We start from the raw sequence: 12,177 nt of genomic DNA on the forward strand, positions 1-12,177 counted from the left end.
GTGGTGCTCCGCACTGGAAAGCTGAGCCTGCAGCCCCCAGGAGCACGTGGGGTCCAGCACGGAGCCCGAGGACGGCCCGGGAGCCAAGGCCCCGCACTGCTTGGCCATCAGCCAGACCCTGGGGACCCTGGGCCACGGGGTGTGCAGGCATAGCTAGGACAGGGCTGCGGCTCAGTGCCAGTCAGGGGAGCTCAGAACACATAATGGAGATCTCGTCAGTAAACGCACAACGACAAAGAGAAAAGCTCAGTAAAGTTTTGGAGGGTAAATTTGATGATGTCTTCCAAAAAGTGCAAAATTGATGAACAGTGAAAATCAGAGAGAAAAGATGAAAGATTAGAGATCCTATCAAGAAGGGCCAACATCGGAATACGGGGAACCGTATTCTCGGAACGCCGAGAGAGGACGGCATTCATTCCCGAGGGGCCTGGGTCCCGTGGAGCCAGTGTGCGGGGCAGCCGGAGCCGATGGGACCCCCCTGCAGACCCAGGGCAGAGCCGGATCACACGGGATTCTGGGAGCATCGTCCACCCCATGCAAGGGAGAGCGGGTTCAACCCCGAAGTCTGAGCTCAACGGAGCCTTCCAGCCAGCGTGAGGCAGGGCACAGACCTCTGCTGACCCCATATCCAGCTCATCTGTGCGCACGCAGGGGGCTGCGGGGGTGGGGAGGCGGCCTGCTCATCTCCTCATCCGCTCAGGGTGAGGCTGGTCAGGCCCTGAGGTCTGGAGACTGAGGAGGCGATAAAACCAGACAAGCACTAGCCCTGAAGAGAAGGGGTATGGTCTGCGCCGGCCCTGTCTGCCACACGTGATGCGTAAGCACAGTGTGTCCCGACTTAGGTGGGAACGTGGCCGCTGGTGGGGGAGGGGGGCGAGGGAGGGGCGGGGGCAGAGGGGCGGGGGGGGGTGATGGAGGGGCGCCCTCCCGGCCGAGATGTCCCTGCGGATGGCCGGACACTGGACAGCGAGAGCTCGCGTCCGGGCTCGTTGCTTGGAAACTGAGGCAAATACTGGACCAGACGGAAGGGACGTGCAGCGGCGGGACCACGGCGGGCGGGACGCGGTGACGGGCTGCTCTTCCCGCGGGGCTCGGAGAACGACCTGCGTGTCCAGCCGTGTGCGTGCGGGCCGGCAGGCAGCCGCCGAGTCTCTCTCCCACAGGTGACCCCCCCTGCGGCCGGGGAGGCTGAGCCCCGGGGTGCTGAGTCGGCAGGTTCTGAGCCTGCTGGAGCGGCAGGGCCTGGACCCAGGTGAGCGGGGGGGCCCGCGCCCTGGGTGCCCCCCGGGGCTGACCGCCATCCGCCGACCCCCTTCCTTCACCTGCCCACCGCCGGGGGCCGAGGCTGGTCCCTCTCGCATCCCCCGCCCCCTCCCCTCGCACATTTCGTGTTCTTGTCCGGTGGAAACCCTTCTGATTCGCATCTCCCTGGTCGTTAGTGACGCCTGGACCACTTCGGGTACCGGCCATCTGGCTGTCTTCTTTAGAAAACGTCTATTCAGTTTCTCTGCCCGCTTTTAAATTGGGCTATTTGGGGTTTTGTTTTTTTGATTTTTTGGGTTTTTTTGCTATTAGGTTGTGTGAGTTCCTTATGTGTTTCGAATATCCACCCCTTATCAGAAATGTGGTTTGGCAGTATTTTCTCCCACTCCGTAGGTCACCATTTCATTTTGTCGATGATTTCTTGGTCGTGCGGAAGCTGATCTGTCGTTTGAGGGACTACTGCCGGCTGACGGCTGCTGCTTGCCCTCGGCGTCCGGTTCTCTCCGCGGCTCGCCTGCCCCCCCTCCAAGCTAGATGTCAGCCTTTTTTCTCCGAAAATACTCTCCACATTCCACTTTTATGTTATTTCTATTACTGCGCAGCTCAGATATTTTTTAATTTCTATTATAACTTTTTCTTACTTCTTTTAATTTTCTTAATTTCCAAGCCAAGTGACATTATTCTTTTTGGTTTTCGTTTGTTTGTTTTCGGTTTTTTGTCTTGGTGTGAGCTCAGTCTCACGTGATCAGAGATCATGCCTTGTACGATGTCAGTCCTTTGGGTTGAAATGTGTTATTATAAAGAAATCTGCCCTCTTGTCTCTGAAAGCTATCTCTTTTTGTCCCCTTTGGCTCTTCTTGGGATAATCTCTTTGTCTTTGATGCTCCGGGCCTGCAGGGGAGGAGCCTAGTCACGGATGCGTCCTCCTTGTCTTGCTGGTGTTTGCGGGGCTTTGTGAGACCGGGGCTTGCTGTCTCCAGTCGGTTCTGGAAAGTTGTAAGTCACGATCTCACACGTGGCTTCTCCTGCTTCCTTCCGCCGTTCTCTGGACCCTGACGTGTGTGTGACCTCCTCCCCTGCCCTCCAGTGTCCTCTTCCCCATCTCCTCGGGTGATGGCTCCTCTTTCCCACTTCGCCAAGCCTCTCCTCATGCATGTCCCACGAAGGACAAGACACGCCCACTGCTTAACCTTGCGATCGTGGTATCTTCAGCTCTAGAAGCTGTCCCGTGGCGTCTTCCAGATCTGCTGTCCCACTTTGTGCCGCTGTCTGATGCTTGAACGCGTTTCTGATTTTGTCTTTTCTTTGGCTGTCTTGCCCACTGTTGTTCCGGGGTGTGTACCCACGTCCCAGTCCCGGCCCTGGTCAGCATCTGTTTCTCTGTCCCTCAGAGGCTTGTCATGACACTTGTCTCTGTCATCCTGGAGAAATTACACGGGTTCTCTGGCCCTTGGATGAAGGTGCCCGCCTCCAGGAAGGAGGGCGGTCTTTGGGGCTTTTGCACAGAGAGAAGCACATCGCCAAGAGGCTTTGATTTCAGATTAAACAGCCCACCTGGTGGCTCCGGGGGGGAGTACACGGGGAGAGCAACAAGGTGTGTGGACGCCTGTGGGCTTCTGTCCTGGGCAGTCAGGGTCAGCGAGGACCCAGGCGCTGCTGGCTGTGCTGACGGTGGCCGGGAGACCCCACCTCTGAAGTATATGAGCCAGGTCTAGGAGGACCCGCCAGCCAGAGGGACCCCGGAAGCCCCGGGGAAGCAGCGGTGGGAAGGAGCTGCCCTCAGCCACAGCATGAGACTTGGCGGGGGGGTGGCGCGTTTCAGGTGCTCCAAGGAGGGTCCCAGCAACAAAGACCTCTGGGGGTGTTAGGGTCTGGGGAACTGGGAGGTCTGGAGTGTGGAACACCTGCCCCAGCATCTGGAGAACTAGAGAACTATGTTGACATGAAGGCGTGCCCCACCCCCCAGAGACACCGCCCCCCCCCCGGCACAGGGGCCTCCGGGGTCACCTGTGCACCAGCCGTGGGTGCTGGGTGGGGGAGCCCTGCTCGCGTCCCCCCGTGGGGTGCACACTGTAATTTCAGGCTGCCTACCAGTGCAGCTCCCACGGGCTCTCAGCACGGAATCATTCACGGAGTCGGTGGTGGCCGCTGTGAGGCTGTCCCCGTCTCCCTGGGGCTCTTCCCACCCAGGACTCAGGACTGGAAGGAGCGGCTCGGGGAAGTCAGGGCTGGTGGGCAGGTTACGTAGAGGTCTGAGGAGGCTCTGGGTGGGGCCGTCCATCCTCACAGCAGCCCTGCGGTGCCACGGTTGGCCCCCAGGGTACCCACCTGAGGGTCCGGTCACGGCTGTGCTGGGCCCAGGGCTTAGGGCCAGAGGAGTCTTTGGGGGTGCTGGGCCAGCCTTAGCCCGGCACCCCTCTGTTCAGGGTGTGTCCCCTTGAGGCCCACCCCACCCCCCAGGTCTCAGCTGAGTGCAAGGCAGGAGCAGATCTGATGTGCAGACCCCCCTGAACAACGGGGGCGTCCCCCACCCGTGTGCGGAGTCTGGCAGGCTGGGGACAAGAGGGGAGTGGCAGGTGCTTTCTGGGGGTGCCTTGCTCAGGGGCCCTGCTCAGGAGTGGGGAGGACACCCACCCTCCTGGGTCTCCCGTTCTTCATGACTGTGTGCAGCCAGGCCCCGTCTGTGGCCTCCCCAGCTGGCCCCAAGTCCCTCACACACCAATGTCAGATCCAGAAGGCAGGCCAGGGAGTGCTTGCCTCTCCACGCCGAGCTCCCCTCCAGTCCCCTCAGGCCCGGGTCCCAGGTGGAGCCCCCCAGGGAGTTCTGGCACAGATGAGACCTCAGCATGCTGTCTGGCTTGTATTTGGATTTTGTCACATTTTTGGGTGCTCAACGTGTGCCATGTGGCCAGCTTGCGTCCCCTGTGCCTTTCCTTTAAAGGTTTGTGCTCGGGTCTGGGCCAGTTGGCCAGGCTGCCTTCAAGGGCCATCCTCGGGGGGTACTGCCTCCACGAAACTTTTGGACACAGGACCCACTGGCAGAGTGATGCTTCGAAGTGTAGAACATCCGAGAGGCCGGCTTCTGTCTGCAGATCTGAGCCGGAGCGGGGCCCAGAGAGCATGTCGGCGACCTCGCGGTCTGGCCGGGCGGCCGCAGCCCCTGTTCCCTGCCTGCTCACCTATCCGTCCCTCCCTTCCTCAGGCTCCGTCCCCCTCGCTCTGCGGTGTGGCCTCAGGTTCCCAAGCAGCCTCCTGGGGGCAGGAAGGAGGAGGAGCAGCGCCCCAGAGTCACCGGCTGGTCAGCTGTGTGTGGACGGTGGCGCCACCACAAGGGCACTCCCCGGGCCGAAAGTGGGTGCTCGCGGGGGCAGGCACTCCCGTGGAGGGTCCTTAGAAGACCAGGTCCCTAACTGTCCTGTGGCCAGCATCCCATGTGCACTGCCAGGCTTCAAGGACAGCCAGCCCCGGGAGCAGGGAGCCGCAGCCGGATGGCTGGACAGCAGGATGGCTGGACAGCAGGATGGCTGGACGGCGGGTGGGTGGACGGCGGGTGGGTGGGCAGGGGGTGGGTGGACGGCGGGTGGGTGGGCAGGGGGCGCCCTTCCTGGGAGCGGGGCCGGCTCGCAGGCACCCGTGTGTCGGCATGGGAGCAAGACGACCTCTTCCTGGAGGATTCCCACTCCCACAGAAGGACGGGACGGGAATGCACCAGCCCAGGGGTCCTGCCTGGAGAGTGTGGAGTGGCACCTGGAGAGACCGGGCTGCCCTCCCTTGTCCCCAGGGTGGAGGGAATGGCCCCAGGAGACCCCGGAAGTGGTTGGAGGCTGGGAGTCCGGCCACCCATGGCAGGGCGTAGGGTGCAGCCCCTGTCCTGCCCTGAGCTCTGTGGTCTTTCCGCAGCTCTGTGTCCCCATGCCGTCGCTCAGCAGCGCCTGGCGGCCCTGCGCCCCCTGTGCCGTGAGCATTTCGTGGAGGTGCGTGTGCCCTGCTTAGAGCCCACTCTGGGGCGAGGAGAAGGGGTGTGCTCCGGGTGGGGCAGTGTCTCCGGCTTCTAGAATTGTCTCTCACTCTTGCAGGGCAGCTGGTCTCGGGAGAACTGGACTGAGCACGTGCAGGTGGGTCTGGAGGGCGCTGGTGACCTGCGTGAGGACTGGCCCCCGAGAGCGTGCATGCACACCTGCGGAGTGGGCGTGGGGTGCACACTTGGCGCGTGCGTGCTGCGGCGCAGACGTGCGGCCCAGACAGCTTTCCCGTTGGCCCACAGGCTGGGTCAGGTCCCCTGGTGTCCCTGGCGGGCTGGGTAGCAGATGATATAAAGAAAGGGCTTCTCCCTTCCCAGCATAGGTTCCTGGACAAGGATCCAAACACGGAGCCTCAGGGCTGCCCACCCCGTTCCGAAGCTCCGAGAGGCAGATCCCCACGGGTCAGCTTTGTGTGAGGGCCCCACCCGGGTGAGGCAGGGCCAGAGCGGCTAGGGGGCCTGGACCCTCCTTTAGCCCTCAGTGGACAGAGCCCCAGGCGGTGGAGAACACGAGGTTTGCTGGAGGCACCACAGTGTTGCCCAAGGGAATATTCTAGACCACCTTTGAGCATTGTCCTGGTCCAGGGCTCTGTGCCCCCTGAGCCCCAGCCCCGAGAAGGAGGTAGCTGCCCCTCGGGGGGCTGCGGGGGTATAGAGGAGGCTGGACTGCAAGGCCGCTCCTGGGAGTGGGGACTCCAGAGCCCACCAGGACGGCAGCCTGGACGGGACAGTCTAGTAGCTTCCGTCCTCAGGCATGAGCTGGAGGTGTGGCTTGTCGTGGACAGAGAGCTGTCCCCAGCCCTGGGTGAAGCCGTTCTGGAGGGCAGTGGGGGTATGAGGAGTCCCAGGGGCAGCATGCATGGCGCCAGGGGCCACTTGATGGGCAGGGGACCCCCCCCCCCCCGGGAGAGTCTGGCATCGGGCGTCCAGCGGGGGGCAGCCCTGAGCCAGCCCTGGAGTGCTGGGTGTGTGGGGTGGGCGGTGAGTCACCGGAGAGGAACGTGGACCCCCAGGGAAGGCCCGGAAGGCTGGTCCCCCCTGGGTGCCAAGGCCAAGGCAGCCGGAAGGGCAGCGGACATCCTGAAGAATGCGGAGGGTTTCCGCATATTGTCCACGTGGGAACCCGCAGCCTTTGGGAAGCGGATGGCCTGAGGCTGCTGGGGCGACAGGGTCGTCTGGGAGGGGCCCCGGCCTGTCAGCCAGCAGGGGCTCCTCGGGCCAGAGATCAGGAGGGAGAGAGGCTCAGCCTCCCGGGAGGACGGGGTCCAGTTCCCTCCCACCTGAGTTACAGCAGCCTCTGACCTTGTAGACCCAGGGGCTCAGCCAGGATGGAAACCCTCCTTCGGGGCCCTGGTGGTGCAGGTGGGCCCTGGGTGTCCGGGGACTGAGCTGACACGGGTGGGACACCCAGGGGCCGCCTGAGTCCCTCTGCTTCTGTGCTGGCCACTGGTGTGGGAGACACAGCCTGATGAGACCCCCATGTTCATTGCTACTCCGAGGGCTGCTTGCCCGTGTCCATTCTCTGGACTGGGGATTCAGGAGTGTCACACAGGCCCACCTTCCCCTGAGAATGTCGCAGCCAGCCCAGGGGCGGGGGCGAGGAGACCGGAGGGCAGCCCCAGGCTCAGGAGCAGGCCCCACCACGCGAGGGCGGAGAGGAGCAGGGCCAGGCAACGTTCTAGAAGGATAGGGCTGGTCCCAGGTCTGGGGGCAGGACTGTGTCAGTTCAGGGCCTAGAGACGGACAGATGGGGCAAGGCCGTTGGGCTGGGCTGTGGACAGGGGACGGCGAGCCTTCAGCCCAGCCACGCTGGGGGCCCTTGCTCAACAGCGGGGTGGGCACAGAGCCACAGGCGTGGGAGCTTCTGTGGCCTTCCTTCAGAGCACAGCCCCCTGTTTGGGGACTTGTGAGGTCTGGCGGGGTGGGGGTGCCTGGGGGACTGTCCACTCCCCGTCAGGGCAGAGCCAGGCTGCACAGCCCCTCCCGCGTGCCCCGCAGGCCCTGGTGGGACAGGACGAGCGGCTGCAGGACGAGCAGCGGCAGTGGCTGGCGTCTCCCGACAACCAGGCCGTGGCCGCCCAGTGCGCCCTGGACCTCTCGCTGCCTGAGGCGCAGCTGCCAGCCTCGGTGGCCACTGAGCTCCGCCGGCTCGAACTCCAGGGGCGGTAAGCACCCCAGGCTTGGCAGGCTGGTGAGGGGAGCAGGCGCTTGGACCCCCATCCCTTGGCAAGTGGCCCCGTGAGGCCCGTATGTCAACAGTTTGGGGAAGGACACTGCCAGCCCCCGACGTGCCCCCAGAGCCCCCCACCCCCACCTCTCCAAGGTCTGCCCTGGGCCAGCTGGGCCGGAAGGGGCTGGGCTGGGGAGGGGGGCGGGTGCAGGGACCCACAGCCATGCTTCTTGTAGGGCTGCTGAGGTGCATTCCAAGAGCCGGAGGGAGGATTACTATCATTGTCCCCATCGCCAGCCAGCGGGGACATCCATTTCCTGGCCTCCTGGAGGACCTAGCCAGGCATGAGGAGGAGCTCCTGCAGGTGGGTGTCTGGCTCCGGGGGCTCTGTGCACACTGTGAACCACCAGGCCCTCCATCCCACCCCCTAAGCGCCCCCGTAGAGCCGGGCACCCATACCCGGGAGACTCCGGGCCTAAAGCGGTAGCACTGGGCACCTGCGCGCGGCCGTGTGGCTCTGGCCCCCGACTTGCGGCAGCTCCACACCTGTGCCACGGCTGGTCGGCTCCCGAGGAGGCCAGAAGGAGTCCTTCGTCCCCTTCTGTGTGGAACAAGGGGCAGCCAAGGGCCAGGCCCAGCCCCAGTCCCCTAGGAGCCCACGGGGCGGTCACGCTGCCCCAGCAGACTGCCTCCCTTCGCCTTCGCCTTCACCCTCAGCGGGGCCGTACCCTCAGCCCCAGGCCTGTGGCCCCCGGGTGGGCCTCACCTGCTCATCCCAGCTCTCTACAGCCCGGCCAGGTGCTTGCTGTGGACCTGGAGTGGCGACCCTCGTTTGGCACAGGGGCCGGCCTCAGGCGTCCATCCTGCAGCTGGCAGTGAAGGGCCGTGTGTTCCTGCTGGACCTGCCTGTGTTCTCACGGCCAGTGGGAGGGCAGGTGTCCCAGGCCTTCTGCAGGCTGGTCTCCCAGATGCTCTCGGATCCCTCCATCACTAAGTTGGGTAAGCGAAGGTCCTGCCACCCCAGGGGAGGGTGCTGGCGCAAGGCCGGGGCCCCTTCCTTAGGTGCCCGTCCCACGGACCGCCCTCCCCGCAGGTTACGGGATGTCAGGGGACCTTCGGAGCCTGGTGCTTCCTGCCCTGCCCTTGCTCACGTGGAGAAGCAGCTGCGGGGCAGTCTAGATCTGCTGCAGGTGCACAGACAGGTCAGCGGGGCGGGGGGCGGGGGCCCTTAGCACAGGCCCGAGTCTGTGGAGCACTCGGGCCTCAGAGCATCTGACCTAGGTTGCCTAGGTCACCAGGGCCGTCCCAGGAGTGGGTGTCACCACATGTCCCCACACTTTCCCCAGAACCAGCCCTGCTTCGGGCCCCTCTGAGTTATCAGCGCATTTGGGGGACTAAGCTGTTAGCCCCAGAGCTGACCTGTGGGCAGGTCACCGTGGTTCTGAGTCCCTACGCCTGCCTGCTGGGGCGTCTGTGTCCTTCCTTCTGTGCGCGGTGGCTGTGGAGGCAGAGGGCCTTCCCCAGGCAGGGTCCCCGTGTGCGACAGTGATGGCACGCGTGGTGGCCGTCCCTCCTCCAGGGCAGACCCCTCACTCCTGAGAGGCTCTGTCTTGGCAGATGCGGGTGGCAGACAAGCCAGCTCTAGGCAGAGGTGAGGCCAGGGGGCCGCGGGGCCTCAGCCTCCTGGTGCAGCAGGTTCTGGGCAAGCCCCTGGACAAGGCGCAGCAACTCTCTAACTGGGACCGGCGGCCACTGAGCGAGGGGCAGCTGGTGTACGCAGGTGGGCACCCTCTCCCTTCCCGCACACGCCCCTGCCCCACAGCCCCGCGCCCCCCAGCTGGAGGCTGAGGCTGCCCCGTGACCCCCAGCTGCTGATGCCTACTGCCTGCTGGAGGTATGCCAGGCTCTGTGCAGAGAACCTGCCCGGTTCTGCCTGTCTGAGGACCTGGCCAGGAGCCTGAGGCCAGCGAACAGCGAGAGGTCAGAGGCCTGGGAGCTGCCCGGCCTGCAGGAGGCCTCAGCCTCGCCTTGGCCGGTGAGTGTGGCCCCTCAGGTCCCTTCCCTCAGTTCTCAGGAAGACTCACTGTCCTTAGAATGAGGTCCTTACAAGGGAGGAGGCCTGGGGTGGGGGCAGTCAGCTGCTTCCAGGAGGGCCTGGGTCCCTCCACCCGGAGAGAAGCGGGGCCCCAGGCCAGTGTCCTGGAGGAAGAGGAATCCCCAGCCCGCTTCTGATGCCAGGCCTGAGCTGCTCCCGCCAAGGTCCGGGGCAGTATCTGGCGTGCACCCCAAGCCCCTTGCCCCGCTGTGCTGTGCACGGATCCCCCACCCCGCAGACCCGTGCGGAAGCCCCGGGGGCCGTGGCCGTGCATCATTGTGTTAGTCTGCTCTGCTCTCTCCTGCACGGAACACAGCGGCTCCCGGTTCTTCTCAGGGTCGGCCCTCAGAGCTCTCACCCCCATCAAGACCAGGAAGGGGGTCAGGGGCCCGCGGGCTGAGCCAAGCCGTGTGGCAGGAGCCTGTGGCTGAGAAGCAGGATGCCGCCCCCGAGGTCCCCATCAGGGCCTTCCGTGCCGTGTGCGACAGCATGCTCCATGGGCTGGCCCGGAGCCTGCCCTGCCTGGGGGCCGACGTGCTGACGCTGGCCGCCGGTGAGGACCACCGCAGGGCTGCGGAGGTGAGTGGGGCCTCGTGCCCACCCACTTGGGGCTCCGGGCCCTGCTGTCTCCCTGTCCTTTGGGAGCAGCAGCCGTGTTTGAAGTTTTCGGGGCGGAGGACGGGGCTCCCCTGGGTCCAGGGGCAGAGATGTCTGTGGCTGCCCGGTCCTGGGGTCTGCCGGCGGGGGCCCTCTCCGCTCCTTTGGGCAGGCCCCCACCGTCCGCCCCTTGTCCTGTGGGCCCTGGAGACACTGCACAGAAGGGGGCTGTGCTCGCAGCCGCGGTGGGGCCCTGCTTGGGGGGACACCAGCCCCCGGGGCCACAGAGAGAACCTGGCTGGGGGGGTCTCAGAATTGTGGGGTTGGGATGTGGCGCGTGGGGGCAAAGCCACACACGGGTCCCCCAGCCGAGTGTTCCGTCCACCGGCCGACTCCACCGGCCTTCTGCCCAACCACAGCCGGCCGCAGCCGCTCTGGGGACGTGTTCTCGGCTGTGGCTGTGGTTCTGCCCGCGCTGGCGCTCCTTCTGGAAGGCCGGCCTCGCTCATTCGCTGCCGCGCTTTCAGGGCTGGTGGTCATTGTCGCGTGTGTCTGTGCTTCGTTCCGTTCTGGGGCCCTGCAGTGCTCCGTTCACAGTGGACCATGGCCGTGTCCCCGCCCTCCCCGCCTGAGGGACAGTCACCTGGGCTGCTTCCAGCTGTGCCGCCGCGCGTGACCCTCAGGGCTGCCGCGTCGTGGTTGTTGTTCCTATGTGGTTTCTTTCATGCGTCTGCAAACGTGTTTCGGACAGAGGGTCCCCGGCTCAGCAGACAGCGGGCTGCTCCGCCGAGACCACGGAGCCGTGGGCCTGGTCTGCCGGCAAAGGGGGCCGTGGCTCTCGCCTGTGTGCACAGGGCCCAGGTGCCCTGATGCCGCCAGCCCATGTGGCGGGCACTTCCTGCCGCCCACGCCCCACTGATGCAGAGGCCGAAGCCAGGAGAGCATCGGGGACCTGCCCAGTGCTGGCCGCCCCCCCGCCCCCGCTGCCGGGTGCTGAGGCTGCAGGAGGGAGGGGCCAGAGCTGGGGGAGGACAGGCCCGGCCGGCCAGCAGCGGACACTCACACAGGGTGCCGGCTCTCCCCAGCTCTGGCCCCTCACGGGCCATCTCTCCCGCAGGCCTGGTCCTGGCATCTGAGGGAGGAGGTGGTTGTGCCGAGCTTAGCCCTGGCCACTGTCCTGGCACAGAACACCTGCTCCCCACCCCAGCGGAGTTGAGCCCGCGGGGGGCTGGGACCGAGGCGGCCAGCCTGGCTTCTTGGGGACTCCACGCCAGGCCTTTCGGGTCACGGAATTCCGGAGCCGGGGGTGGGGGAGGTGCCCTCCCATTGACCCCCAAGAGTTCACGGGGCTTCCAGCGAACCAGGGGCCGGGTTTGGCTTTCCTGCTCCTTACCCTGCTGTGTTGCCCCGTGACTTTCTACATCGACAAATGGGATTTAAAGACATTAATTTACTAAGCAACTGACCTTAAAATAGATTATTTTAAATGACTCAGGTGGGCCCAGTGTGGTCACATGAGCCTTTGGAGCAGAAACAGAAGGCAGGAGTCGGAGTCTGATCTGGATAGGTGCCGGTGTGCCCAAGGCCCCACGCCAGGCAGGGAACTGGATCCTGCCGGCCCTCGGGAGCCCAGAAGTGGGTTCTCCCCAGAGTGTGGCTGCCGGCAGCCAGATTTTGGTGTGAGCCCTACGCCAGGAGCCAGCGGGACCGGCAGGAGCAGCCGGCCGTAGAGCAGCACCGAGGGTTAGCAGCGGCTGCACATGCCGAGGAGCTTGGAAATGGAAGTAGTGACTGCAGGCTTGGGGGGCTGGGGTCTCCCCGAGAGAAGTCTGGCCGGCCTGGGGGGACTGCAAGTGGAAGGCACTGAAGGTGTGAGACAGACAGCGTCTGGAAGGTGCTGCCAACCCACACGGGACTAAAAACACATGCACCTCCCCGTTCCTGGGGGCCCGGGACTTGGTACTAGTGGGTGGTCATTCTTGGTGCCACATACCAGGGAGGTGTGAGCCAGACCTGGGCCGTGGGCTGGTG

General features: G+C 64.8%; 1 protein-coding gene across 1 annotated transcript in view; it reads left to right on the forward strand.

The window, feature by feature from the left end:
• EXD3 (exonuclease 3'-5' domain containing 3) overlaps positions 1 to 12,177 on the forward strand; it is a 63,236-nt gene that overhangs the window by 26,877 nt on the left and 24,182 nt on the right. The window contains 12 exon segments of the mRNA XM_044264355.1: positions 1,188 to 1,252; positions 5,164 to 5,237; positions 5,340 to 5,447; positions 7,283 to 7,449; positions 7,608 to 7,818; positions 8,172 to 8,292; positions 8,295 to 8,453; positions 8,548 to 8,574; positions 8,577 to 8,656; positions 9,072 to 9,234; positions 9,323 to 9,507; positions 9,970 to 10,128. Of these exon segments, the coding sequence (XP_044120290.1) occupies positions 1,188 to 1,252; positions 5,164 to 5,237; positions 5,340 to 5,447; positions 7,283 to 7,449; positions 7,608 to 7,818; positions 8,172 to 8,292; positions 8,295 to 8,453; positions 8,548 to 8,574; positions 8,577 to 8,656; positions 9,072 to 9,234; positions 9,323 to 9,507; positions 9,970 to 10,128 (1,519 nt within the window).

The sequence above is a fragment of the Neovison vison genome, chromosome 9, assembly GCF_020171115.1.
Source record: "Neovison vison isolate M4711 chromosome 9, ASM_NN_V1, whole genome shotgun sequence".
In the NCBI taxonomy this organism is placed as follows: Eukaryota; Metazoa; Chordata; class Mammalia; order Carnivora; family Mustelidae; genus Neogale; species Neogale vison.